This window comes from Lipophrys pholis (assembly GCF_963383615.2).
Source record: "Lipophrys pholis genome assembly, chromosome: 9".
In the NCBI taxonomy this organism is placed as follows: domain Eukaryota; kingdom Metazoa; phylum Chordata; class Actinopteri; order Blenniiformes; family Blenniidae; genus Lipophrys; species Lipophrys pholis.
In genome coordinates this window covers 29,079,690-29,107,565 of record NC_137639.1, presented here as the reverse complement: position 1 = coordinate 29,107,565, position 27,876 = coordinate 29,079,690, and the positions used below count along the sequence as shown (strand labels likewise).

Below are 27,876 nucleotides of genomic sequence, written 5' to 3'. Positions count from 1 at the left end.
TTTTCTCGCCTCCCGGCAGTCACATCGCTCTGAGCCTAATGAACGCACCTTCTCCCGTTCCGTGAACGCACCCCTAGCGGCTCCTGAACGCACCTCCGGCAGGTCACTGAACGCGCCTCCTGTCGGTCCTTGAACGCGCCTCCTGTCGGTCCTTGAACGCACCGCGGTGGGACTTCACGGAAGATGCTGAAGAAACGGGAGCTGCTGGTAAGTTTGCCCGCTTTCCTTTCTCCTCTCTAGCGGTAACGCCGGCCCTCGGCCCGTCCCCGGCCGCACTTGCGCCACACTCCCGCTGAGGACACGGGGCAGTTCGGAGCCGGTTTCCCGGCCGCGGCGGAAGCTCCCGGGCCGGCGTGTTTAGTAGCTTTAAAGCCGTTGCGGAGCCATTCTGTCGGTTGTTAGCCTGCCACTGTCACCGGGCCACAGCACCGCTGCTCTGCTCTGCCCCGCACACGGACCGAGCTGCCCGGTGACACCGCTGCCCGGAGCCCCGGGGCTCGGGGCGGGTGTTTTTTTTTTTACCGAAGGGTCGGCCTGTGTGTCCGCTGTGGAGGATGTTTGTGACCGATAGTAAGAATCAACCGGTGAGCTAACAGGCTAACATGCTAACAGCCAGTGTGTTTACAAGTGTGTGCGCGTGTGTGTGTGTGGGTGTTGATTATAAGTAGTGTGTATAAATATATGCTGTGTATGTAATGTCACTTTGAAGTATGTAAGAAATGTTAAATGTATCAGCTGTGTGTACATATATAATTGTTTATAGTTGTGTAGTGGTACGGTTGTGTTGTACCTGTACAATATGTAGTAACTGGACGCTGTGTGTAGTATTTGTATAGTGTGTGTGTGTAGTATCTTTACAGTTTGTGTATTGTCTGTACTGTGTGTAGTATGGGTACGGTGTGTGTAGTGTATACTGTGTGTGTAGTATCTGTACACTGTGTAGTATCTATTTTGTATAGTGTCTGTACATTGTGTAGTATAGTATCTTTACTGTGTGCATAGTATCGTTACAGTTTAAAGTATCGGTACAATTTGAGAAGTGTCTCTGTACTGTGTGCATAATTTTTGTACAGTGTGTGAAGTATCTGTTCTGTGTGTTTGGTATCAGTTCAGTACTGTGGGCATACTGTGTGTGAAGTGTTGGATTTTATTTACATGGTGTTACTAAGCACTTTACTGTTTGGTAACCAAACAGTGTGAAACCTAGCCGGTTCTGTTGGAAACAAACTGTGCTGCTCTTCATGAGCATCTGGTCCTCTGGTCCTCTGGTCCTCTGGTCCTGGTCCAGGCGGTCCACCTGCGTTCACACTTCCAGTCTGAGCTGATCTGGAACCTGTCAGAGTATCTGGATCATGTCTGCTTCTGACTCTGCTATGATGGTGTCTCTGCTTCTGCCTCTCCACCAGACTGATATTTCTCTTTGTTCCGGATGTGTCTGGATCTACGTGTGGAGCTGAGTCTGTGTGTGCGTGTGTGAGAGGAGTGGTGATGAGGAAGAGGAAGAGTCTCATCTAATTTTTACATTTAACCAAAACCAACAGTCAAATGAGCGCGGTGCATTCAGGGGCAGCAGGAAAATCTGCGCTGTGACGAGGTTCTCTGCAGGTTTCTCAGAACAAAGTTAAAATTAAGATGGAAGGTTAAAAAAACAGGCTTGCCGGTCCTAAGAGAACCTCCTGTCATCCTGTAGTGTCTCATGTCCTCCTGTAGTGTCTCATGTCATCCTGTAGTGTCTCATGTCCTCCTGTAGTGTCTCATGTCCTCCTGCAGTGTCTCATGTCCTCCTGCAGTGTTTGTTCAGTAACCTCGAGAGGAGATGAGACATTCCAGGAGGTGAGGAGAACTCGTTCTCACGCTGTCCTGCAGACTTTGAGCCTGCAGACGTCTCCACTCTACACAGCCAGGTTTCTCCACCCGAGGCCCGGGGCTTCCTCTTGGGGGGGATTGAGGAGCAGAGCCGGTTCCAGGAACTCATTTTGTAACATCTAAAACCTTTTTTTGCAACGTTTTAGTCTGGAAAACTGAGCCCGCAATCCAGGTCCGCTTTTTTATTTTTTTTATAGAGGTAACAGTGTTGAGGAGAACCTGCTGGTTTGTGTTGTTTTTGAGTTCTCCACAGTCTCACGCCCCGTCTCTCTTCTCCTGCAGCGTTCCCAGAGTTCCCCTTCCAGTGATGATGAGAACATGGTTCCAGTACTAACCTCCAGAAAAGCCAGTGAACTCCCCGTGAACGAGGCCGCGTACGTCCTGCAGGTACAGAGGCCCGAACACGTCCACGTTTCGCCGAGAACACGAACGAGTCCGAAGAGTTCCCTCGCGTTAACGCCAGACGAGCCTCGGACTGTCTGCAGCTCCTCACAGTGACTCGGGCCTGCATTCTATGCAGACGACTCACTGATTTATTTAGTTGTTTACCCTGAAAACTATACCGAAATATTTTGGATGGGTGCCATATTTTGTTCCATCCGAAGCCTCATCCCTGTGCCGTTCCCGGGTTTCCCGATTGTTCCTCGGGGTTCCACGGAACCTCAGAGGTTCTAGCCGGTCCTGATGAGATTCTGCTGGATGTGTCCACAGGCTGACCTGCAGGCGGGTCTGACCCAGGACGAGGTGATCCGCAGGAGAGCATTCCACGGCTGGAATGAGTTTGACATCAGCGAGGAGGAACCGCTATGGAAGAAGTACATCTGTCAGGTATCGGCTCTGTCTCGGGGGAGGGGTGGGGGCGGGGGATTGTTCACCCTTGAATAAGGAACCTGAGCTGGGATTAGGATTAGATGATTGTGAGACAAGTTACTTTTACTCTACTGATGACGTGTTGTTGCAATAGTAATCCTGTATCCATAGTAACTGTATTTAGTTTAGCTTGTATCCACAGTCGCTGTCTTATTTAAAGAAGTGAACTGAATATGAATGAAAAGACTGAAGGAGGAGTTTTGTTTTTTGTTCCAATACACACGGCTTAAATATTGTTCTGGTTCTTCAAGTTCAACTCGTTCACTCAGAGGAGAAGGTGGATAAAAAGAATTTTCTGCTGCAATGCTGCATTCTGATCGTTTTGACTCATCAAATTGGCCACGTATCACGGCTGAATACTGACGTGGCTTTCATACCAGGAAATACTGCATGAATGATCTGGTAGACGTTTTGGTTCAGGGAACCTCTCGATCTGTACAAGTCAATGACCCCCCCCCCCCTCTCTCTCTCTCTAGTTCAAGGACCCCCTCATCCTGCTGCTGCTGTCCTCTGCAGTCATCAGTGTCCTCATGCACCAGTTCGATGACGCCATTAGCATAACTGTGGTACGTTTTCACACGTCAGCGACCTGCAGCAGTCGGATCTGATGCTCAGGCTTTAACTATTGTGGCAGCGAATGATGTCATTGCTAATACTGCGAGGTGTGTTTGTGAGACTTTCAAAAGGAAGTGTGCTGAGGAAACATTTTGGTAGCAAATTGCATTTGCTTTTACATTATTAATTTTAATCAAAATGCTTTACTTAAATAATCACATTTTTAGTTCAATTAAAATACATTTATGTTTAGGTGTTCTTACTATACTTATGTCAAAGTGTCAATTATTTTATATTAAACTGGTATTGTTCAGTTTTCACACAAACAAAAATTTCACTTAAAATTGGCACCTTACTTTTTTTTATTATATTATTTAAAAGGCTCTTGATAAATGTTCTCACCTTTTAAAAACAGTTTTCACAGTTTCACGTTTATGAAAAAAAATATTTCTTTTAAATTTAAAATGTTTGTTTCCCCCGGGCTCACCACACACGCAGGAAAGGTTCTTAATCGGTGCAATGTGATCTGGGTGACAGTGGTCAGGCTACCACACCCGTGACCCGGAAACGGATAAGCGGGAGAAAATGGATGGATGGATGGATGGACATTTGTTTCAAATGACAAATGTTTCACCTCAATAATAGAAAAAATTGTGCAAATTAAAATTCGAATAGTTCAATCAAGTTAACTTGAGTTAAAATTATTGTTATAAAAGTAGTTAAAAGTGTTGCGGCATGTTCCTCCTGAAGCTTCAGAGAAAAGTCATCTCAATGAAAAGCTGAAATTAAACACAAGAGACTCGAGAAAGAACGTAAACGGGCATCTGCAGGAGGACCTGTGATTGGCCAGGGTGAAACTGAATGAAATAGTTTTAATCTAAACGTCTGAGGGTGAACAGATAACTGTGTGTCATCTGCGTACGAGCGGACCCTCACTGGAAAATAGAATTAAAAAAAAAAACTCTAGGGGACCGAGCATGAAGCCCTGAGGAACACCACCGCAGGTTAAAGTTGTTCTATAGATGAAAGTCTGTATTGGTTCTAAAGAATGAGACATCAGCTATTAAGATCAGCCACTATTAGAACAAGTTGAACGTACAGAACCAATGAAACGATCAACAGAACGATCAGATATGTAGAACGACGTGTGAAATCTTTCTTCGTTGGACATTCAGATTAACTCTGTTCTTCCTCTCAGGCCATCATCATCGTGGTGACTGTCGCCTTCGTGCAGGTAAGATTTATAGTTTTAAAATTTTTTTATCTAGCTTATTTCTCTTTCTCAATATTTGTGACATCACTTCCTGTTTGTGTACGTTTGTGTTTAGGAGTATCGGTCCGAGAAGTCCTTAGAAGAATTGGGGAAGTTGGTGCCTCCTCAATGTCACTGGTGAGTTTTGTTTGATGTTCAACACACACACACACACACACACACACACACACACACACACACACACACAAGGGTAGGGACTGCCTTCAACTCTGTCTGTGTTCTCAGTATCAGGGAAGGGCATCTAGAACAGTTACTGGCCAGAGAGCTGGTTCCTGGAGACACCGTCTGTCTGTCTGTGGGGGAGAGGGTCCCAGCAGACCTCCGCCTCTTCGAGGTATGCACACACACACACACCCACACACACTCAGACATCATAATGTGAGGAGGATTTTCTGAGCTACGTTTTCAACCAAGTGTCACATGATGGAGGCTTCATGTAGCAGCAGCAGGTTTTTTTAAACAATATTTTAATAGGTTTGAACTTCTATAACGGACACGAAAACAATACAAACATGACAAGTCCTCGGATGAACATGGGGTGAAGAAGGGAAAAAACAAGATCTCAGAAAAAAGGGTTGGAAAATGCAGTGTTGAGGCAGAAAAACAAACCCTGCCACTTCATATCAAAGCACAGTTTGCCTGCTGCATAGCAGCAGATTTAGTGTGGAAGCAGAACAACGTGACAGATTTCGACTTCAGTGAATAAATGATCTTCAGATGAAGATTAAAGTCTTCAAGCTTTGACCTGCTCACCTGTTAGCAGAGTCTCACCTGTTCCTGCGTGTCTCTCAGGCGACCGACCTGTCCGTGGACGAGTCCAGTCTGACGGGGGAGACCACCCCCTACACCAAGACCACGTCCCACCAGCCCCCGGTCTCCAACGGGAACATGGCCTCCCGCGGCAACATCGCCTTCATGGGGACGCTGGTGCGCTGCGGCAAAGCCAAGGTAACCCCGCGTTGGCGCCGGCGATCGCAGGCGTTCCCTTTCTAATGCCGCTTTATCCACTGTCGCGCTGTTCCACAGGGCATCGTCATCGGAACCGGAGAGAACTCTGAGTTTGGAGAAGTTTTCAAGATGATGCAGGCAGAAGAGGTGAGTCGTCCTCCAGAGACAGAGAGAGACGGAGACCAACCAGTCTCAGCTTGTGGACATCATGAACTGACAAAGACACTTGGAACTTAGACAAGGAGATATAGGTCCAGTTTCCTGATTCCTGACTCAGTTGATAAGACAGCCACTGCAAACAGAACTTGGTTACACTACACTACACTGGTTCTGCACATGCACAAGAAGGGTTCACTCAGAAGAACGAGCGCATTGGAGACTTTGTTTCTCTGGAATTTAACAGCTCTGTTCTAATAAAGTGAATGTTTATTCCACCATAATGTAAAACATTTACTGCACCATCATCTGGATCACATGTGGAGATTTAGTGGAACAAAACCGTAAAGAAAGTTAGTTTAAAGGAACTGGAATGTTTAGAGCGTACTGGTCTCTGCACGCATGCGCTATGGGAACACAGCACCCACTAGTGGTTCCACAAGAGAACTACATCGTATTCAAAACGTTGCTGTCTGGACGTGAAACTTCTTGATACGAAAAATGCAAAATGATGTGTTTTCACACGAAACGTTGACATTCGTAACATTGAGAAGTCGCCGACCCGGATGTATGAGAACATGCAGAGATGTGTCTTCTTCCTCTTCTGGTGTTTCAGGCTCCGAAAACTCCTCTGCAAAAGAGCATGGACCTGCTGGGAAAACAGCTGTCGCTTTATTCCTTTGGGATCATTGGTCAGTTTGCTCTCCGTCTGTCCGTCCTCACTCTGTCCTCTGGTTTTTGTCCCTCTGTCCTTAGACCTGTGTTGTGTTTCAGGTGTCATCATGTTGGTGGGCTGGCTGCAGGGGAAGAAGACTCTGGACATGTTCACTATCGGGGTCAGGTACGCCTCACCTGTCTGCAAATGTTTGACAGCCTCCGTCTCTGTGTCCCACCTTTGTCTCACGGTGGCTGCAGCGGAAGGTCCTGTGAGGAGCTTTATGATGTCCAAAGTCCACACGCGCTTTGGCTCATCTGGTTTTTAAATATGTCCTATGAACCGTTTGAAGGTTTTGCAGGTTCATGTACAAACAGTTAAATTCACAGTGCTGTCCAAGGAAAGAGCAGAATCACATCAAACTATGCGAATAAGAAAATGTTCTTGTTTTGTAACAAGGAGAATGAAGAAAGTAAAAGCTGAAAATAAACCCAATCGACTATTTATTGTATATCCTCAGCCAGTAATACTGTTTTGATGAGGCTGTTGAAAAGTAAAGATATCATCTGTGTCAACAATGAAAGGAACAAGCCATAAAGATCCCGGATGTTAAACTGGACACACGGATGCGCCGTTATAAAAAGACTATTTGAGGTTCCTGTAGCCCCACCATGTGGACATTTTTTTCTTTTTCTGTGGTTCCACCGTCATGTTCTCGAAAAACCTGCCTCCCCCTCCTCAGTAAGGTTCCTGTCTGGGCTCGCTTTGACCCATATTGTCTGTCCGTGTGGGTTCCTTCAGCCTGGCGGTCGCCGCCATCCCGGAGGGTCTGCCCATCGTGGTGACGGTCACACTCGCGCTGGGCGTCATGAGAATGGTGAAGAAACGAGCCATCGTGAAGAAGCTGCCCATCGTGGAGACTCTGGGTGAGCCAACAGACTGATCCAAGGGTCCACTGATCTACGTCTTCACAGTCTGCGATACAGTTTGTGATCTGTGCTCTCTCCCTCAGGTTGCTGTAACGTGATCTGCTCCGATAAAACTGGAACTCTGACCAGGAACGAGATGACAGTCACACAGATCTTTACCTCTGATGGACTTCATGCAGAGGTTAGAACCCTTGAAACACACACACACACACTCCATATTTATTCTAAGCCAGCAGATGTCAGGGAGTTTTGTCCTTCAGGACTCAGCACACATGTCAGAAACATGGCACACCCCTGTTCTGAGAGGAGGTGAGATAAACTGGAGGTGCCCTCAGATGTGTTGAGTTTCTCCTGGGTGTGGTCTTGCAGGTGACAGGCGTCGGTTATAACGGAGCCGGAGAGGTTTTGGTGAACGGGGAGGTGGTCCACGGCATCGCCTGTCCTTCAATCAGCAGAGTGGTGGAGGTCAGTTCTCTTCGTCTTCACTGGGGACCTTATCGTGTGTGTGCAGGTCACATCCATCCACTCACAGATTCGAAGGGAAAACAGATGTTATGTTAACACACTGTGGTGAATATCAAGCAGAGTCAAGTCACTTCAGGTCTTCCTGATAAACACGTTCATTCACACTATAGGTGATTTTTACAAAGTTCGCCATGAAGTCTCAAAGTGTTTGTCTGTGTGTGCAAATGTGGAATTATCAGAGAGAATTTTTCAGGTTTGTCACAAAAAAGTGTCCCGGTCAATCTGGGAACACTTCAATTTTTAAACAGGTTCCACCTGCACACGACACTTTACCGTCTCTGACTGTGTGTGTGTGTTGTCAGGTTGGCTGCGTGTGTAACGACTCGGTCATCAGGAACTACAGCCTGCTGGGACGGCCAACAGAGGGCGCTCTCCTCGCTCTTGCCATGAAGGTGAAACTGATCGTTAAATCCTGTGTGTTCCCTCCGTTTCTCCCGTGAAGCGCAGATAATGAACTGCAGAACAGCCATGAACTCGCATCATCACGTCATCTTCTCACTGTGTGTGTGTGTGTTTAGATGGGCATGGAGAGTATGCGTCAGGAGTACGTCCGAGTGAAGGAGCATCCGTTCACCTCCGAGCAGAAATGGATGGCAGTCTGCTGCGTTCACCGGACTCAGCAGGTCAGCTGAAAGCATGAACACAAACACACACATGCAGACGTTCTGTGCAAGTTATTGGTAATGTTCCACTTTACTTACATACTTGCATTATTGATGATAATGAAATCAGAGTCGTGTGAGGAGAAAAGAGGACTGATGTTGTTGTGTGTGTTGTGATGTTCCTTCTGTCAGGATAAAGCTGGACTCTACTACATGAAGGGAGCGTACGAGCAGGTGATTCGGCTCTGCAGCTTCTACAACAGTCAGGGATCAACACTTCCTCTCAGCCACCAGCAGAGGGAGCTCTACCAGCAGCAGATCAGCTACATGGGCTCAGCAGGACTCAGAGGTCACACACACACACACACACACACACACACACACACACACACACACTTGCACACAGACAGTTTACCCTCTCCCTCCTCCTGCAGTGCTGGCCTTCGCCTGCGGTCCGGAGATGGGGAAACTCACCTTTGTGGGTCTGGTGGGCATCATCGACCCCCCGAGGTCAGGGGTCAAAGAGGCGGTGGGGGCGCTGATCAGCTCCGGAGTCGCCATCAAGATGATCACCGGAGACTCTCAGGAGACGGCCGTGTCCATAGGTCAGAGGACAAGGAGGAGGACATGACTCTGTTACTCTTGGGCTACTTGACTTCGTGACTCTCTAACTCCCTGACTCTCCAGATCTCTGACTCTCTTGACTCTCTGGCTGTTTGCCTGGTCGTGTGGTGCCCTGTGCCTCTTGCCTCAGGCTGTCTCTTTGTGTCTTTGTAGCCAGTCGTCTGGGTCTTTTCTCTAAAGGATGTCAGTGTTTGTCAGGAGAAGAAGTCGATCAACTCGACCTGCAGCAGCTGTCGCACATCGTCCCAAGAGTGAGAACACACACACACACCAGCTGATCCGTTTTATCTTTGAAACATTGCAGTCGTTTGTTTGTCTGACTCATTGTCCTTGAAGGCATCACTGATAACTGTGTGTTTGTGTAGACTGCTGTGTTTTATCGAGCCAGTCCGAGACACAAGCTGAAGATCGTCAAGGTGAGTCAGCGCACACACACACACACACCCTCAGCAGTATGGAAGTTACTGTATTTTATTACAGTATATTGCTATTTGCTTGAGATAGAAGGTAACTAGTTACCTGGTAGAGCATCTGTCTAAATAGTCTCCTGCAGTCTGAGCTGAGTTTTAGGCGTTTCCATGAAGTCATCAGTTACTTTCTCATTCGGAGTACTTACTGTTCAGCGGTCTCTGCTGCCCCCCGCAAGCAGAGAGCAGTAACTGCTATTCAAACGTTCCATCTTTCAGTCCCTGCAGAACATCGGTGCTGTGGTGGCCATGACGGGTGACGGGGTGAACGACGCCGTGGCGCTCAAGGCCGCCGACATCGGCGTGGCGATGGGCCAGACAGGCACCGACGTCTGTAAGGAGGCGGCCGACATGATCCTGGTGGACGACGACTTCCAGACCATCATGTGAGGCCGGCTCCTCCACCAATCAGCATCTCATCAGACGATTATTCAACTAAACTACTTTGTGTCTCAGGCACCATTTACACCACAACGACCATACCCTGAAAGCTGTTCGTGTTTCGACAGAAACTATGTAGTTCAGATGTGGTTTTACTAGAAGTTCTGTGTTCCTGTAAAAGAACCATGAACAAAGTTCTCATGTTCACACTTGAGAACGTCGTGTAAAAGGAATATTGCATTGAGTTTTCCGATGAAAGAAGACAGAATATTTTTCTGATTGTGGGCGTGGTTTGTTTTGTTTCTGGCAGGTCGGCCATCGAGGAAGGAAAAGGAATCTACAACAACATTAAGAACTTTGTCTGCTTCCAGCTCAGCACGTAAGTGTGTGTGTGTGTGTGTGTGTGTGTGTGTGTGTGTGTGTGTGTGTGTGTGTGTGTGTGTGTGTGTGTGTGTGTGTGTGTGTGTGTGTGTGTGTGTGTGTGTGTGTGTGTGTGTGTGTGTGTGTGTGTGTGTGTGTGTGTGTGTGTGTGTGTGTGTGTGTGTGTGTGTGTGTGTGTGTGTGTGTGTGTGTGTGTGTGTGTGTGTGTGTGTGTGTGTGTGTGTGTGTGTGTGTGTGTGTGTGTGTGGTTTCCTTTACCAAACGTTCTAACGTTGTTCCACGTTCAGGAGCATCGCGGCGCTGACTCTCATTTCTTTGGCGACGCTGATGAACTTCCCGAACCCGCTGAACGCCATGCAGATCCTGTGGATCAACATCATCATGGACGGGCCGCCAGCACAGAGGTAACCACATGCATGATGGGAAATGAAGTGAGCGGTGGAGTTTGAATTGGGAGCTGATTGTGATTGGTCGTCTCCAGTTTGGGGGTGGAGCCTGTGGACAGCGACGTGATCAGGAAGCCTCCTCGGAACGTGCGGGACAGCATCATCACCCGCAGCCTCATGGTGAAGGTCCTTGTGTCCGCGCTCATCATCGTCAGCGGGACGCTCTTCGTCTTCTGGTGGGAGGTGAGACACCTCCCTACGACCTCTGACTTCTGTCCCCTCAACACTGTCCCATCCTCTGACCCCTGACCTCTGTTTTCAGCTGCGGGACAATGTCATCACCCCTCGGGACACCACCATGACCTTCACCTGCTTCGTCTTCTTCGACATGTTCAACGCTCTGAGCTCACGCTCTCAGGTAACCCCGCCCACATGCTTCACCTCCATTAGCAGATGAAAATGCTGCCACCTGCAGGTTGGTTTGAGCAACTGTAATCAATTTGCTCGCATGTCCCTGTGGTCAGACCCGGATGATCCATGAGATGGGGCTGTGCAGCAACAGAACCTTCTGTTGGGCCGTCCTGGCCTCCATCATGGGTCAGCTGCTCGTCATCTACTTCCCTCCGCTGCAGAACGTCTTCCAGACCGAGAGCCTCAGTTTGTTTGGTGAGTGTGTGAGTGTGTGAGTGTGTGAGTGTGTGAGTGTGTGAGTGTGTGAGTGTGTGAGTGTGTGAGTGTGTGAGTGTGTGTGTGTGTGTGTGTGTGTGTGTGTGTGTGTGTGTGTCATGGTTTTTTATTTTTTTTATTTTTTTTGTGTATGTCCTCAGACCTCCTCTTCCTGCTCAGCCTCACCTCTTCGGTGTGTGTGGTGTCGGAGTTGATAAAGAAGGCGGACCGTTGGCTCAGAGCGCAGCGAGCTCCGCCCACTGACTGCTTCCACCAGGTATGACCCCCGCCCCCCTCGCCACAGGCCCCTGGGGTTGCGTTTGGATCTCACACCTGAAGGGACCCGCTGACACTGAAGCACCTGAGGGCTTTTCCCGTGGGATCCTGGGACTTGAGGGGGAAGCTCTGGTCTGGGACCGGAGGCGGGACGTTTTATGGAGTGGACTCTGATTGGACGGCGTCGGTTTAGACGCCGGGTCCTCCTCGCTCCTTCTGAACCTGTGGACGTCTGCTGGGCTCGCCGGACACTCGCAGGACGACCGGCGCCATCTGGTGGCGTTTCGGAGCATTTAGGGGGCATTCACGGGGTATTTACGGGGCGGGCGTCTGTCAGGTGGAGGTGCAACGGTGCAAAACGTCAGAAACTCTATGCTGCTTTTTTTTTTTTTGAAAATTGAGATTGATTTTGTTCACAAACCAACATTAACCAAACAGGAAGTTAAGAAAACAAAGAATCAAACTTCTTTCATCTGAGACTTCAGATCTTGGTTCTCCACCTTCCCTCTGAACAACTTAAACCTCTACATTCTGATTTAATCTGAACATTTTGGATTTGATGTTGAACTTTAGTTTTGTCCACATTCCTCACATTTTGATGAAATGTCAGTTCCAGATAGTTAAAGTTTAAATATCACAACAGTTTTGTTTGAAATTATCTTTTTTTTTTTCTATGAAGAATTCAAAGTTTTTCTTCTTCTTTAATGGATCTTTTTAAACCTTTAGTGGAACAAATTAATTGTCTTCCTTGGTTAGAGGAAACATTATTGATGAGTTTCGTCAGACGTTAACATCCGTTTCACCTTCGTCCGGGTTCTTTTCAGTCTGCTCTTCCTTCTCACGCACACGGTTCTTTAAGTTGAAATCAACGGATCCTCTCTCCTGTTCCGCCGACTCATCCTGTGCCTTAAAGAGCCGTTAGCACATCGGTAAAATTCACTGTCTTTTCTTCATTTTGACATAAAACTTCAGAATTATGAACCCGTCGGCCATGTTTGTAGTCCCGTGCCAGTAAACATTATTTAAAGGAACAATTTATGGTAAACTGTTTGGAATATTTGGTGAATGATTGGGCCATATTTCTGTATCTCCATCACAGATCAGAGGAGAACCTTCAATGACTGTAGAACAATCTCTTCTTTTTGAGTGAAAAAGTGCAGATATTTATCCAAACAGGTTCAATAAAACAAAGTTCTTTGAACAAATCAGTCAATATGTGCAGGAACTGTAAAACTTCCCCATGTTTGTAGTCCTGTCACTGCGTGCTCCTTCCCAGTGATTCCACTCTTTTCAGTCTGTCTCCCTCTCTGAATCACCATGGTAACCAGACTCTGGCTGGGGAGCTAATCAAAAAATTTTGGGGGTGGGGGGTGGACCAGCCTGAAGATGCCCCGGTGCATTGTGGGAAATGTTTATTTATTTGTAAAGACGGATTTCTTTCACTCGGCTGCTGCTTCCAAAAATTCCTTTTGTAGTTCGTGGATGTTTTTTCTCATCGTCCGCTGCGTTTTAATGAATAACTTAATGAAGACCATGAGATGAACTATGATTGACTTTGTAGTAAACACACAGTGACTTTATTGTGTTATTAAAGGATTTATCGAGTTTCAGCCTCGGAATCTGTTTGATCTTCTCATCAAATACTTTCAGTCTGAAATCAAAAGCTTTTATTTTGAAGGAAAATGTTGCCATTACATGATTAGAAGAAACAGTGAGGGAAAAACACCAGTTTGATTTTTATGACAAAGGGTTTCAGAGACACAAAGGGAACCTCTTGAGTGGTTCGGAGCTTTTGTGGCGTCGCCGACCAGCCCGAGAGCGATTAGCGGTTCTCTGGTACTTTTTGCTGCGCTGCTTTGTCCTGCACCGTGTCTTCACTGTCAAGCGCAGAGCGGAGCACGGCGGGCAACGGGTAGGCCTGCACATCGGGGCTCATCAGCAGTTGGTGGACAAGCGTTCCCTGAAACAAGCTGCGGAGGACACCAAGGGCCCGTTCAGATGTTAACATGTGCTTTGGGTGATCTGATCCCATGTGGCGAGCCCCGACGCAGACCGCTTACACTTGTTTGTATCATGCAACTTGAGTTTGGATTGTGTTACTACCCCCCCACCCCCAATACAATTTTAGATCATCTACGTTTCTCGAACAATACGTTCTCAGCCAGCTCCTTTAGTCCACTCTTCTAGCTTCAAACTGTACTCGTTCCATCTCTTCTAGCTCACTTTAGTCTGCACTCATCCTGGAGACTTTTATACTACTGCACACTCATGTTAAACACATGTTCCTCTGTTCTGCTCCTTCTAGCTGTAGAACAACTGTGAACATATCAGTGGAACATTGTATGGTCTTACTCTTTTCCCTAAGATTAACCAGGAAGTAAAGGGACGCCCTGCAGTTGTACTCAGAGGTTGTGTACTCACCGAGCGATGTTGGGTTCCGGCAGAGGGAAGTTGAGCAGCTGGTTGAGGTCCACGGCGTCCCTAAGGCAGATCTGCCACTGGTTGAAGGCGAGCGCTGAGTGGACGTCCGGAGTGTTTGTAAGAGGAGCTGGAGCAGACAGAAAAACTCCCTTGAGAACACACAGCGCTTATTCAACAACCATTTCTGTGTGAGACACAGTGTGTAATACCTGCTTCAGCGGTCTCGTTTCCCATCATTCCTTGCATCAGCGCCCCCAGCAGTGTTCTGTTCGGGGTAGGCTGAGCGTTCTGCAGCCAGTAGCGGGTGACGGCCACCGGGAGGCGCTGCTCAGGTAGCAGCTCACTCAGAGAAGCCTCCGTCACCCCCAGAGCCTCCAGCAGGAACTGCAGCCGAACAGAGCGATCTGCCTGGACCACAGATTCCCCAAGGGATGTTCAGTACCGATTGGTTCTCCTGACACCACCAGCCAATCAGAAATGAAACTCTGGATCGACATCAGACTAAGGGACTCCCAGCCAATCAAATAGTCCTGTAATTGCACGCTGTCCATGTTTGTAGCCTCGTAGCTGTCCGCAAACTTGGGTCATTTCTCATGTTGAAGTTCCCAAGCTTACTTAGCAAGTACGTAGTTACAAGTATGTTCACGGAAGTATGGACTTGCAAAGTATGTGAGAAAGCATTTCCACCGTTTTTTGCCAAATGCATTGTGGGTAATTTGGCTTCCTATGTCCAAACAAGTCAAGCAAGTACACATCCAGGTATTTTATGTGTACTAGGCAAGATATATACTTTGAATTGGATCTGTACTTGGTCTCCGACTATTGATGTTTCAAAGTACTCGAGAATGCAAGTACGGACAATTACAGATATTGAGAAAAGGCCATGGAGTAAATTATAAAGCTACAGAACTACAAACACGGAGGATGGCACACAGCTACAAAACTACAAACATGGATTTTCATTGAATTTCTATGATACATTTCTGTTACAGGTTTTAATGAGTTTCCTATTTGACAAGACTCGCAACATCTGGCGTTTGTGTAAATTATCTCAACATCAAGGATCAAGGTGTGAGCCACAGCCCTGGACGAAGATTCTTTGTTTTTTATTCAGATGCTTCAACAAGACTTATTTTGAAATGGAAGCTGTGAAACTGCAAAAGGAGTGAGAGAATAGCCTTGCTCGGACGTCACCTCATGCAACGATGCCAGTGGCAGGGTGGAGCTGGTGATTCTGGGTGTAACCAGCAATGGCTTGAGCATAAGGCCCTCCCTGCCAATTTCCTCCACCTTCAGGTTGCTCTCTCCGCCCAGCAGCAGCCCATACGTTAGCTGTCGTATCGGCCGCGAGGTATGGTTGGAGCTGTGCAGCTCTGCCAACTCCACGGCAAAAGTCAAGTTCATCCTCCGAACCACCAGCACGTCCAGCACTTGTGAAAACAGTTTCCCCTGCGTCAGGGGCAACGGCATCCAGTCCGGGACGAGGTCCTGACGGCAAACCAGCATAGATTGGGTCAATGCGTAAAATTTGTTTGAAAGTGTGAAAAAAAATGATATTTTAAAGGGGCGTTTGTCTTTGTCTCTGCTTGGTGCGCCGTCTCTCTCTGCATGTTTTAGTTGTCTCCCAGCCTCAGCATACCTGAATCTGATGATGACATCATCACCAAGGTTGTGAAAAAGCCCAATAACGAGCCCTTCGTTGCAATCAGGTGTGCTGCAACATGTAGACAGCTAAACCCTGCAGGATGCCGGCCCTCCAGGACCAAGCTTGGACACCTCTAAGTTTGAGACTAGGGGTTAGAGACTAGGTGTCAAAGACCAAGACCAGGAGTCAAAGACCAGTATTTAGAGACTAGGAGTCAAGCACCAGGAGCAGGAGTCAAAGACTAGAAGTTAGAGACTAGGAATCAAAGACCAGGAGTCAAAGACTAGGAGTTAGAGACTAGGGTTAGAGACTAGGAGTCAAAGACCAGGAGTTAGAGACTAGGGTTAGAAACTAGGAGTCAAAGACTAGGAGTTAGAGACAAGGGGTGAGAGACTAGGAGTCAAGGAGCAGGAGTAAAAGACTAGAAGTTAGAGACTAGGGGTTAGAGACTAGGAGTCAAAGACCAGGAGTTAGAGACAAGGGGTGAGAGACTAGGAGTCAAGGACCAGGAGCAGGAGTCAAAGACTAGAAGTTAGAGACTAGGGGTTAGAGACTAGGAGTCAAAGACCAGGAGTTAGAGACAAGGGGTGAGAGACTAGGAGTCAAGGACCAGGAGCAGGAGTCAAAGACTAGAAGTTAGAGACTAGGGGTTAGAGACTAGGAGTCAAAGACCAGGAGTCAAAGACTAGGAGTTAGAGACTAGGAGTCAAAGACCAGGAGTTAGAGACTAGGAGTCAAAGACTAGGAGTTAGAGACAAGGGGTGAGAGACTAGGAGTCAAGGACCAGGAGCAGGAGTCAAAGACTAGAAGTTAGAGACTAGGAGTCAAAGACCAGGAGTCAAAGACTAGGGGTTAGAGACTAGGGGTTAGAGACTAGGGGTTAGAGACTAGGAGTCAAAGACCAGGAGTCAAAGACTAGGAGTTAGAGACTAGGAGTCAAAGACCAGGAGTTCGAGACCTAGATTTAAAGACCAGGAGTCAACCTTCTCCGGTGGAGGGAGTTGTGGAGCCTCGCCATTGAGGAAGAACTCCTCGAAGACACTGGCAGGAGGCTGGTACTCCTTCATCGCTGTGGTCATCTTGCTCCTTAAATCATCATGTTTCTCCTTTCCCAGCTGCCTCAGCGCTGCCTCTCGGGCCTCGTCCGGCTGCTTGAAGTCCCGCAGCCAGTCGAGGAGCCCCCTCAGGCGACGCTCACTGGAAGTTTTGCCACAACCTTGAAAAAGTAATTAGATTACTGATTATGAGTTACTCCTTTAAAAACTAACCTAGTCACTTTACGGATAACTCGGTTAGATTACAAGTTACTTTTTTAGTTACTTTCAGCAGCTGCCGATAATAGCCCCCATCGTCTCAACATGGAAATGAAAAAAACTCTGCTAGTCCCTGCCTCCTGCACCATGTTTATGCAAATTTTAACCTTTGACCTTCATTCTTTGTTGTATTTATATCTGTAAAAATCTGATAACAAAACCGTGAGTCATTTACTGGTATTTATTTACTCTGTGATGTAGTTGTTGTCTGTTGTTGCATCATTTATCTATTTATTTATTTGCATTGCCTGCTCTAAGCTACCATTGAATTGCTCCCTTGGGACAAACTAAGTCTTTCATTGATTGATTGATTGAAAAAGGGGCGGGGCTTCCTGCCAATATATCTTTTTACTCAGGAAAATTACAACGATAGTATAACATCTCTGCAGTTGTGTTATTGTTGCAATGATAAGGTTTATTGATGATGTTTGTTAGTTCTGATTCTTTTGTGTCGCCCGAATACACTGTTAGAGCTACTTGGCCTGTGATTAGCTGAGAGTGGAGAAGGGGGCGGGTCAGGTGAGATTACAGAGCATGGTGCAGAAACTGCCTGTGTGTGTGTGTGTGTGTGTGTGTGTGTGTGTGTGTGTGTGTGTGTGTGTGTGTGTGTGTGTGTGTGTGTGTGTGTGTGTGTGTGTGTGTGTGTGTGTGTGTGTGTGTGTGTGTGTGTGTGTGTGTGTGCGCGCGTGTGTGTGTCCGTCCGTCCGTCCGTCCGTCCGTCCGTTTGGAGGAGAACGGAGGAGCGGCCCTGTTCTGTTTAAAATGGCGAAGGAGAAGTAACTTTAATCTGATTACTGGATTAGAAATAGTAATGCATTAGATTACTTGTTACTGAAAAAAGGTCATATGAGAGTCACTGCTCACCGGAAAGATTGAAGCGAGACCAGTCAATCTGCTGAAGCTTCACGTAGTCGTTCCCGCCCAGGACGGCCAAAGCGGGCAGCACCTCGGGGCGGAGTGAGAAGGCTTTGCAGAAGCTGTTGGTATTATAGATCTTACAGGGGATGTAGCTCTTGGCATTACTTTGGTTCACCTCATTCCACAGGAAGTGCTTGGTGGGCAGCATCCCCTCTGGCAGCTGGAAGATGTAGAAGTCACTGTCGTCGGACAGCACTGGGCACTTCCACTCTCTGGCCAGCGCCACGATCTCCGGGTCAGCCTCTCTGTAGCACTGAGCCAACGGGACCTCCAGCTGGGCCATCGTCTGAATAAACACTGATCTGGCCAGTGGAGGCAGGATTCCCTCGTTGGTCCCCATCATTGCTGCTTTGTTAGCATTCTTGATCCGGGCCTCGGCTCGCTGGATGGAGGTCTCCCGCTTCCTCTCGGGGAGGCGTCCATCCAGCAGCACATATGGCGTGATGTCGCAGTCCCTCAGCGCCTTCACAAACCTCTTCAAGAACTCTGCAAATGCAGTGTACTCCCCTCCGTGGTTCTGGTCCAGACCTGATGCAGGAGACAGAAGACACTCAGAAGACCTGTAGCCAAGGGGGTGAACCTTTTTAAAATAATACTTTTATAAGACAAGTTCAGACAGGCCATGCTTGCTTAAAGGAAAACGCCACAAGAAAGATTCCGCTGCTAGAGCCTCAGACCCAGCTGAAACCACGTCCGCAAATGAGAAATGTTCAGGCGAGGAGGCTCCAGACCTATCTGCCCTCATGGCCGCCATTGCAAACAGTGAAAACAGGATTTTGGCATGGATAGACTCGAGTACAGCTGATTTGAATTCAAAGATGGACTTACTCTGGGAGGACATGGTGAATCAGGCCACATAGCTGGATGCTTGTTTCCCAGAGTGCATCAGACCACGCCACACACATGGTGGTTTGATCCTCTGTTGTCATCTAGGGACTCTTTCAAGTAATTCATCTCCCAACAAATTCATAGTTTTATGGAATTCAATCTCACCCCGGAAATGCCACTAACCATTGTGTGGGAGGCTCTTAATGCCCATCCCAGGGCCAGATAATATGCAAACAATGCCTGGCCAACTTGTCTCGCAGCATAGCAGAGGTGGAATGCAGTCCTAAGCCTTTGCGTGGATCAACAGGTCTGATATGTGATGACATTAAATGTATGAAGTGAATTTGGCTCCAATCCTCCACCTCACCATCAGCATCGCCAGTTTCCCCCGTCTCCATAATCTCCATGCGCAAGGTCCAGAATTTGCATACCAATGCGCACATTTGCCCACAAAGTTTATTGTTTTAGATCACAAACTTTGCGTGGGAAGTGACGTACGCATCTTTCATGGCTTATTTTGTGCATTTCATAAATGAGGCCCCAGGATCACAAAACAAGATTTTTAAAGAATTTCGACAAGAACCTGTGAGAAATTCTGAGCGTTCGTGAAGTGTAAGTTTCCAGATCAAATATTCTTATAACAATTTTGCTCAATTTTACACTTTCACACAAACTTTTATTACAATTTTATTACACAAGGTAACAAAAAAGAAGAAGAATCAGGAGGTCTGTAAAACTACAGCTGGATCCTTTTTCCATCTGATTTGACTATTTCGAGCTGTGGACATGAACTCTTCATGTCTTCCTGGATGATTTGACGGACTCACCTGAGTTCCTGTACAGCAGGTGAATCAGGTTGGATCCATCGATTACCAGCTTGCTGTGGCAGAACTGGTGGTCCAGGAGAACCCTGCTTTCATTATCCACCAGGGACATCAGACCCTGCACACCCATCCTGGTTCCCAGGTCCAAATAAGTCGTATCCTCCGGTTTGAGATGTCTGTGTGCAGTGGACCAACGTAGGTTTTACACTATTTGGAGTGAGACTGTGTTGGGTTTGATTGAGTTTCTGTTTTGTAACATCATCACTGGCTCGTCAGAGCTGCACCCACGCTCCTCGAGGTACGCCTCCCTGGAACGAGTTTCTGCTGGGAGGCGAGAGAGAACATAGCAACAAGCAAACAAACAAACATCAGAGCTCAGTCACCAGGAAGGAGCTCGGAGTAGAGCCACTACTCTTCCACATCGAGAGGAGCCAGCTGAGGTGGCTCGGGCATCTGTCTCAGATGCCCCCCGGACACCTCCCTTGGGAGGTGCTCCGGGCATGTCCTTCCGGTAGGAGGCCTCGGGGCAGACCTATGACACGCTGGAGAGACTATGTCCCTCGGCTGGCCTGGGAACACCTTGGGGCGTCTGGGGTGAGGGAAGTCTGGGCTTATGCTTTTATTATTTGGCTGATTTAGGAGAGATCACCCAAATCTAAAAGGACGCTATAAAAATAGTCTTTGAATTTAAATATAGTCTGTGTGTGTTGACATTAATACTGTGGTTTTCCCTGAATCAGTCATCGGTAGCGAAACAATGCGATTAATCGCAATTAATTACAAAAAATTGTGCAATTAATGATTTTTTTAATGGATTGACAGAACTAGTATGGATAGATAGATAGATAGATAGATAGATAGATAGATAGATAGATAGATAGATAGATAGATAGATATTACATGAAAGGTTTTCAATATTCAGTTTATTTTTTTATAACTCACTTTATTGGAAGCAGTTTCACAGGTAACAAAAAATACAGTGCAATGCAGAAAACTTCCTTTTTTAAGAACCCCCAAATCTCTTCCTCCCTCACACCAACCCATACCACCCACAACAGTGAGCAGTTATCAGTGTCCAACAGTCAAGGGCATATCAATAAACCAAAGTACATTTAAACAATACACGAAAAGGAGAAAGAAATGTGTGTATATATATATATAATATACTGTATATATAATATAATATACTGTATATATAATATATATACATATATAGTAATATTTTTTTAATATTCAGTTTCTTGATTGAGTTTAGAGTTACAGGAATACACGTAGATAGAATTCTTGATCAAAAAGAACCATGACAAAAGGTCTTTTTTTAATAATTTTTCTACATAATTCATATACTTCATCGTACTTTTTAATACTTTTTTATTTACTGTCGTCTATGACAATGGCTCCCATTGTAAACAAAGGCTTTATTTTGCATGTTTCTCTTCTTTTGAGGCTTTCGTTTGTATAACATTGTAGTAATGTAATTTGACAACTCTTTGAATGTCTCTTTTGTTTTCCAGATTTACTGTTGTATAATGTCGTTTTTTCATGTGTAAATATTTTTAGTATATTAATTTGAATTTTTTTACTTTTAACTTTTTTTAAACCCCAATTATGTACCTATTTTATTTTGTTTTTATTTTGCTGACTGTACATTTCTTTGGATTGGGGTTTTATGTTGCCCTTCCATTACAGGTTTTTACTGTGTTTGGTATTCAATTCTAACGCGTCTCTTCTGAAAGTGTTGATTTATTTATTTATTTATTTTTAACCGTAATGTCGGGTCTAAACGAGCAGAAAGAATCTTTATAACGCTGCGCGGTCACGTGGTTTGCGCCCCTGTAGACTGGCTCAAACCGACGGAGTCCCGCACAGACCGCCCGACGTCCCGCAGCCCGCCTGTCAGCCCGGTATGTCGGCCGTGTGCGCTCCGAGGACTCGCCGCCTCCTCCGGCTCGTCGCCCCCCGGCTGACCGCCGCCATGCTCCGCAACTACAGCCTGGACGTGTCCGCCGCCCCGCTGCTCCGGACACAGGGCTACGTGGACGGCCGCTGGGTCTCCGCAGCGTCGGTGTTCCCGGTCCTGGACCCGGCAACCGGGCAGGAGATCGCCCGGGTGTCGGACTGTGGCCCGGCGGAGGCCAAGCAGGCGGTGGACGCCGCGTACAAGGCGTTTGAGTCCTGGAAGCGCTCCACAGCCAAGGTAGGAGCCAGACTCCGTGAGAAGAACCCGGGATTTAACCCAAAACACACTGTAATTCAGCGGAGGTCAGCGGAGCGGCTCGGCTCGGTTCGTTTCCTCGATCGAATCACGTCTGACCATCAATCGGCTTGCAGAGAATTCACCTGGAGACATGCACCTTGGAGGAAATCCAAGTTCCTTCTCAGGTCATTCGGTGCTTTTTATCTCCATGTGGAGCGTTGACAGCTTACAGCCTGTCATTCAAATACTTCCAACATTTTCTCCTCTGTGTCACCGAACTCCACTCATAAACTCGCTCGTTTGATATAAAAGTGTAATATCAGAGTGAAGACGTTCCGAGCAGATTTTGATTTGAGGTCTTTAGAAGTTTCACAACAGTAGTTTTAATGCAACTTGAACACAGTTTGCCAGAAAACAGGCATTTCAGTGAAATTCGGCACTTTATATCTGTAGGTTTCACTGATGTGACTGAGCTTCGAGCTCAGTCTCAGTCTTCACTGCAGTGATCTGCTGGAAGCTGAGAAGGATTTGGGTTTTGTCAGAAAAGTTACTAGTTCACACAACACAGACAGAAACTCTTCCTCTAGCAAAGGTTCTGTGTTTCTGTCAGAACCACGGACACAGAGAACAGCAGCAGGAGGTGAACCTGTCAGCTGCTTCTCTCTGACCTTCATGGTTTAGCTCCACTCAGTGTCTGTATGGAAGACATGTTCTCCACAGATGCAGATGACAGTGTAGTGAATGATGGGACAAGTTCTCTCTGATAAATTCTAAGAGAAACTTGGAATCCTTCATCTTTCTTGTTCTTCTACTCACACAAGAGCCAATTGAATGGAACCGTGGAGCTCATGAGCAGAACTCAAAAGTTTCATAGAGATGGAGAGTTTGTTAGCAGTTAGAATAGAATAGAAATACTTTATTAATCCCAGAAGGAAATTCTATAATATCAGTTTAATGTTGGTTTAATATCAGTACAATACTGGTATGGTACCAGGGTGGCATCAATGTAGTATTGGTATAGTATCAGAATGGTATGATACTGGTATGGTATCGGTATTGGTTTAATATCAGTGTAGTATCTGTATGGTACTGGTGTAGTATCCGTATAGTATCAGGATGGCATCAGTTTAGTATTAGAATGGTATTGGTATAGTATTAGAATGATATTGGTATATTAATAAAATAGTATTGGTATATTATTAGATTGGTATTAGTATAGTATCAGAATGGCATCGTTATAGTATCTGAATGGCATCGTTATACTATCTGAATGGTATTGGTATAGTATCAGTGTGGTATCGTTAACACCCGTGGTGGTTTTCCTTGTTCCAGGATGGTGAGGGAGGCGGGTACTATCAGGCCTCACACGTTCAGAGCCGCTCTGGGTGATGGGGTCATGAGAGGAGTCCGAGTGAAGGAAGTCTTCAAAGTTTACAGAAGAACTTTATGGTTTTTAGTCCTCAAACACAAACTGCAGAAAGAAACTGCGAGAACAGTCAGAATGAGGAGAGACTCGACTCGACCTGGACACAAACTGATAATCTGTTAAAAAGGGAGTTTCCTGAGAAGCTTCCACCATCTGTGTTTGTGTGATGATGATGATGATGATGATGGTGTTGATGATGGTGATGGTGATATGATTGGCTGTCATAGGAGCGCAGCGTCCTGCTCAGGAAGTGGTTCGACCTGATGACGCTGCACAAAGAAGACCTCGCCAAGCTGATCACCTTCGAATGCGTGAGTGTTAATGAGGAGTAACTAAGTACAGTTAAGATTACCCAGCTGCTTCTGTTTCCATATTTGGACGGGTACTGTCTGACCTCTATGAATTAAATCGCATGTGTCCGGAGTTATCGGCTAGTCGGCGCCCCCTGCCGTGTGGATCCCGATGGTGCACTTTGTGTTTCAGGGGAAACCCATGAAGGAGTCTCTGGGTGAGATCACGTACTCGGCCTCCTTCCTGGAGTGGTTCTCCGAGGAGGCTCGGCGGGTCTACGGAGACATCGTCCCGTCTCCTGTCAGAGACCGAAAGATCTTCCTCCTTAAGCAGCCGGTGGGCGTGGCCTCCATCATCACACCGGTGAGCAGCCAATCAGAGTCCAGCGGCGGGTTAGAGCATGAACTCCATTAAACACTAGTGCGTTCACGGTATTCAGCGTGTGTGTGTTTAATGTGTTCAGGATGTTTGGTGTGTGCACAGTGTGTGTTGTCTGTGTAGTGTGTGAGTGTGTGTGTGGTGTGTAAACTAAAAACATTTTCAAATTAAAGGTGCAAGCAGCCTTGATCGGGAGCTCGCACTCTGGCCTCTGGCCTGCTGGGGTTGGCCCAATCATGGCCTCTGGCCCAATTAAATATTGAAAAAAATATAAATTTTGAAGGGTGTAACAATGAAAGACTTTTGTTCTTAAGATATTTGGGTCTTTCATTTTGAAAGCCAACTAAGCTCTAATCCAGCTAAGCCCTAAATAGAAATTTTGAAAGGTTTTAGGTGTAATTTTAGGTGGCCGTTTTGGCGTTTCTAGGTGGCGCTAGAGAGCAAATTTTGGCACTCTGAGGGTTGATTTTTACATTTTCTTAAATCTTTCGCCAGTCTTGATGAGCGTGCCGAATTTGGTGAACTTTTGAGCGTTTAGCGGGTCAGAATTGGGCTGAATGACGCTTAAGTATAAGAAAAATAATAGAATAGAATAATAGGAAGAAACATTACAATTACAATAGAGTCCTTGCCTTTGGGGCTCGGTTCCTTAAAAAAACAAAACAATCTGTCTAACTCTGGACCAGAAACATTTCGGAGAGAACCATAACAGAACCTGAGCAGTCTGCAAACAGACCAGAACCAGTGAGATGTGAACACACACACACACACACACACACACACACACACACACACACACACACACACACACACACACACACACACACACACACACACACACACTCACTCTCACTGTCTGCTCTGTGTCTCAGTGGAACTTCCCCAGTGCCATGATCACCAGGAAGGTGGGAGCCGCTCTGGCCGCCGGCTGCACGGTGGTGGTGAAACCGGCCGAGGACACGCCGCTGTCGGCTCTCGCTCTGGCTGAGGTCAGTGAACGCAGCATCTGGATCTGTCTGGGAGCCGAGGGGGGCTGAGGATCACCTGTGTGTGTGTGTGTGTGTGTGTGTGTGTGTGTGTGTGTGTGTGTGTGTGTGTGTGTGTGTGTGTGTGTGTGTGTGTGTGTGTGTGTGTGTGTGTGTGTGTGTGTGTGTGTGTGTGTGCGCGCGCGTGTGTGTGTGGCAGCTGGCGGAGCAGGCCGGCATCCCGGCGGGGGTTTTTAATGTGGTCCCCTGCTCCAGAGAGAAGACTCCGGCGGTGGGTCAGGTCCTCTGCACCGACCCCCTGGTGGGCAAAATCTCCTTCACCGGCTCCACCGCCACCGGGAAGGTGAGTCACTGAGGGGGTGGGGCTTATCAGAACTTTAACGAGCCCTCTGGCATCGTTTGAATTTGTGTATAATATACATTGATACGAGTACCAGTTGTACTCAGTGGTGTCAGTGATATTAGTACTATATGTTATTGTACTGTGTGTTATAGGTACTCTGCACTTCAGTACCACAGAGTACTTCAGCTGACATATGAATGGTTCCTCTCAGGTGTTGCTAAAAATGGCCGCTGACACAGTGAAGAAGGTTTCCATGGAGCTGGGAGGCCACGCCCCCTTCATTGTGTTTGACAGTGCTGATGTGGACCGGGCGGTGGCCGGCGCCATGGCGTCTAAGTTCAGGAACTCTGGACAGGTGAGGCGAGACATTCAGTAGGTCGAAGGTGACGGCAGTCTAAACCTACAGCAGCTCCATTAGAGAACGACCGCTGTGGTCAGCTTTAATAATTAGAAAAGTCTTAAGCCTGACCTTAAAAGTAAAGACTGTGTCAGCCTGACATCTGTGATGTCACTTCCTGTTGCAGACCTGCGTGTGCTCGAACCGCTTCCTGGTTCAGAGCGGGATCTACGAGCGCTTCGTGGACAAACTGGGACAAGCGATGGACGCCGAGCTCCGCCTGGGCCACGGCTCGGACCCCCAAACCACCCAGGGGCCGCTCATCAACTCCCGCGCTGCAGACAAGGTGGGCGGGCCTTAGAGTAACTGGCCTACAGAATAACTAACAAGAGTAACTATCTCACAGAGTAACTATGGAGTGTGTGGTTGCTCAGGTGCTGCAGCAGGTGTCGGACGCCGTGTCCCGGGGAGCGACGGTGCTGCGAGGCGGGAAGCGTCTCCACGGTTCCTTCGTGGAACCGACTCTGCTGGTGGACGTCAGCACCGACATGTTGTGTACGAGGGAGGAGACGTTCGGGCCGCTGGTTCCCGTCATCAGGTCGGTACCGCGACTCGTTCCACCCCGACTATCAGACCCCGGAGACATTTTAGTGGACGTCCGCCCACCAACCAGAGCTCCTCTTTCTGACCTCCAGGTTCGAGACCGAGCAAGAGGCTCTGGCCGTGGCTAACTCTGCTAACGTGGGGCTGGCAGGTGAGCACAGCATGCAGCTGCTGGTGTGTAGCGACACATGCAGCCCCATAGAGCTCCATAGTGTGGGTTTGTTTCCAGGTGTGTCTCCGTTCTGATGGCTCAGCTGATGGTTTTGTTTCTCTCAGGTTACTTCTTCTCTCAGGACGTGAGTCAGATCTGGCGGGTTGCCGAGGACTTGGAGGTGGGGATGGTCGGGGTCAACGAGGGCATCGTGTCCAGCGCCGAGGCTCCCTTCGGGGGCGTCAAAGAGTCCGGCCTGGGACGCGAGGGCTCCAAGTACGGCATCGACGAGTACCTGGAGGTCAAGTACATGTGCCTCGGAAACCTGAATCCATGAAAGCATGAGAGCGAGTGGAAGCTTCCAGAACGTCACGGGACTTCTTCTCGGGTTTTAACGCCAACTTCTTAACACGTTAACCTTTAGATCTCCGCATTCCTGAGAACCTTCATGAGACGTGCCAAGCCCCTCCCTCTAATAGGAACCGTCCAATCAGACTTTTTGATGACCTCCAGCGAATCAGAATCTACTTCTCTGTTTCTCTGGACAAAATGCAAACAGGAACCGTCCTGGAAAACGCCAAGACAAAGCACAAAGTTTCTGTTTCTCTTTTTCGTGAAGTTGTTTTCAAAGTGTTCGATCATCAAGAGATTTCATGAGACAAACTGAGCCACACTTCAGTGTGTGCGTGTGCGTGTGCGTGTGCATGCGTGCGTGCGTGTGTGCGTGCGTGCGTGTGTGCGTGCGTGCGTGTGTGTGCGTGCGTGTGTGTGTGTGCGCGCGTGTGTGTGTGTGTGTGTGTGCGTGTGTGTGTGTGTGAGTGCGAACAAAAGGGAAACAGGGTTTAAGGTGTCTGCATGTGCATGAGTGTGGAGTTAAAAACAAAGAATTATATATATATAGCAGTTGTAGTTATTGATCTTAAAGAGTTAGAATCTGTATTTTTATTATATTTCCTCTAAACACCTCGGAGCAGAAGGGGGCGGGGCCTAAAACTCAAACATTCCTATTAGTTGCAGAACGAATGGAGACGTGAACTCAAGTGCAGGAGTATGTACAAAAATTTTTTTAAAATTCTCATGAATTAGTGACAAATGAAGTTTCAGCTCACAGAAGCAAACTGTTTTTCCCTATTTGGGTTTTAATTATTTAATTTAATTAGTATTATATGATGAAGCTGCTCTGTGGCAGTGAAACTTCAGCACTGAAACTGTGATTGGAGCTCGTGGAGCTTTCAGAGGTTTGTTAGTCTGCGTCTTGTCTGCCTGTTGTGACGTTCTGTGCTGCTAGTGAACTCTGAACTGAACCAATGTGCTCATAAACTAACGATAATGAAGATATGATTTGATAGGAGGGAATGACACGACGTCTTTAACCTGCCCTCAACGTCCTGGTGGAACCATGTAGAACATCTTCTGTATGTGAACAGGCGGACTAAACCGATTAAAGTTGACGAAGCCTCTACTGTCCATTGAGAAGTGTGTGTCTTCAGTGTAACAAGTTTTTGGTAAAAATGGATGTAAAAAAGTAGATTTTTGTATTTCTGACTGTTAATAATACAAATTAAAGCTGAAGTTGAAATATTGATGTTGTGCTGGACTTTTGTTTTAACTGAATGGTTCGCCTTTCCGTTCCTCGAACAAAGACGAGCTTAAAA

The 27,876-nt window shown here is 47.1% G+C and overlaps 3 protein-coding genes across 5 annotated transcripts; 2 read left to right on the top strand and 1 right to left on the bottom strand.

Moving 5' to 3' along the window:
* The first annotated feature begins 17 nt into the window (after positions 1–17).
* Positions 18–13,183, top strand: atp2c1 (ATPase secretory pathway Ca2+ transporting 1). Its single transcript, XM_080471368.1, has 27 exons — positions 18–207; positions 2,149–2,253; positions 2,578–2,694; positions 3,213–3,302; positions 4,490–4,525; positions 4,620–4,681; positions 4,790–4,898; positions 5,357–5,512; positions 5,591–5,659; positions 6,285–6,360; positions 6,443–6,509; positions 7,125–7,249; positions 7,336–7,433; positions 7,622–7,717; positions 8,080–8,169; positions 8,296–8,400; positions 8,572–8,728; positions 8,814–8,984; positions 9,157–9,254; positions 9,369–9,419; positions 9,690–9,856; positions 10,162–10,230; positions 10,520–10,636; positions 10,714–10,861; positions 10,941–11,036; positions 11,143–11,284; positions 11,446–13,183. The coding sequence occupies exons 1-27, from the start codon at positions 184–186 to the stop codon at positions 11,565–11,567; spliced, it is 2,763 nt and encodes a 920-aa protein (XP_080327494.1). The 5' UTR covers positions 18–183; the 3' UTR covers positions 11,568–13,183.
* Positions 13,184–13,212: 29 nt separating this feature from the next.
* On the bottom strand, positions 13,213–19,988 carry aste1a (asteroid homolog 1a). 2 transcript variants are annotated; one of them, XM_080471370.1, is made up of 8 exons: positions 19,513–19,763; positions 17,973–18,385; positions 17,804–17,885; positions 16,610–16,842; positions 15,176–15,469; positions 14,191–14,389; positions 13,982–14,108; positions 13,213–13,530 (listed from the first exon to the last, which is right to left on the bottom strand). In XM_080471370.1, exons 1-8 carry the CDS (start codon positions 19,637–19,639, stop codon positions 13,383–13,385), a joined length of 1,623 nt encoding a protein of 540 aa, XP_080327496.1. In that variant the 5' UTR covers positions 19,640–19,763; the 3' UTR covers positions 13,213–13,382. The 2 variants fall into 2 exon arrangements, with proteins under 2 accessions (XP_080327496.1, XP_080327495.1); XM_080471369.1 differs by having other exon boundaries at positions 17,804–18,385; positions 19,513–19,988.
* Positions 19,989–21,304: 1,316 nt separating this feature from the next.
* Positions 21,305–27,804, top strand: aldh5a1 (aldehyde dehydrogenase 5 family, member A1 (succinate-semialdehyde dehydrogenase); the record flags this gene model as incomplete). Of its 2 annotated transcripts, none has more annotated exons than XM_080472147.1 (10): positions 21,305–21,706; positions 23,360–23,443; positions 23,616–23,786; positions 24,674–24,790; positions 24,987–25,130; positions 25,342–25,485; positions 25,655–25,813; positions 25,902–26,065; positions 26,163–26,221; positions 26,347–27,804. In XM_080472147.1, 10 exons carry the CDS (start codon positions 21,416–21,418, stop codon positions 26,556–26,558), a joined length of 1,545 nt encoding a protein of 514 aa, XP_080328273.1. In that variant the 3' UTR covers positions 26,559–27,804. The 2 variants fall into 2 exon arrangements, with proteins under 2 accessions (XP_080328273.1, XP_080328274.1); XM_080472148.1 differs by having other exon boundaries at positions 21,416–21,706; positions 25,874–26,065.
* Positions 27,805–27,876: the final 72 nt, after the last annotated feature.

Bases quoted from the DNA above. Each gene is read 5' to 3' on its own strand.
- atp2c1 (XM_080471368.1), top strand. From the start codon at position 184: ATGCTGAAGAAACGGGAGCTGCTG. The intron at 2,695-3,212 runs GTATCGGCTCTG...CTCTCTCTCTAG, and splicing joins GGAAGAAGTACATCTGTCAG to TTCAAGGACCCCCTCATCCT. The intron at 10,231-10,519 runs GTAAGTGTGTGT...TTCCACGTTCAG, and splicing joins GTCTGCTTCCAGCTCAGCAC to GAGCATCGCGGCGCTGACTC.
- aste1a (XM_080471369.1), bottom strand. From the start codon at position 19,639: ATGGGTGTGCAGGGTCTGATGTCCCTGGTGGATAATGAAAGCAGGGTT. The intron at 16,843-17,803 runs GTGAGCAGTGAC...TACTTTTTCAAG, and splicing joins GTCTCGCTTCAATCTTTCCG to GTTGTGGCAAAACTTCCAGT. The intron at 15,470-16,609 runs GTTGACTCCTGG...GTTTGCCGTCAG, and splicing joins AACTCCCTCCACCGGAGAAG to GACCTCGTCCCGGACTGGAT.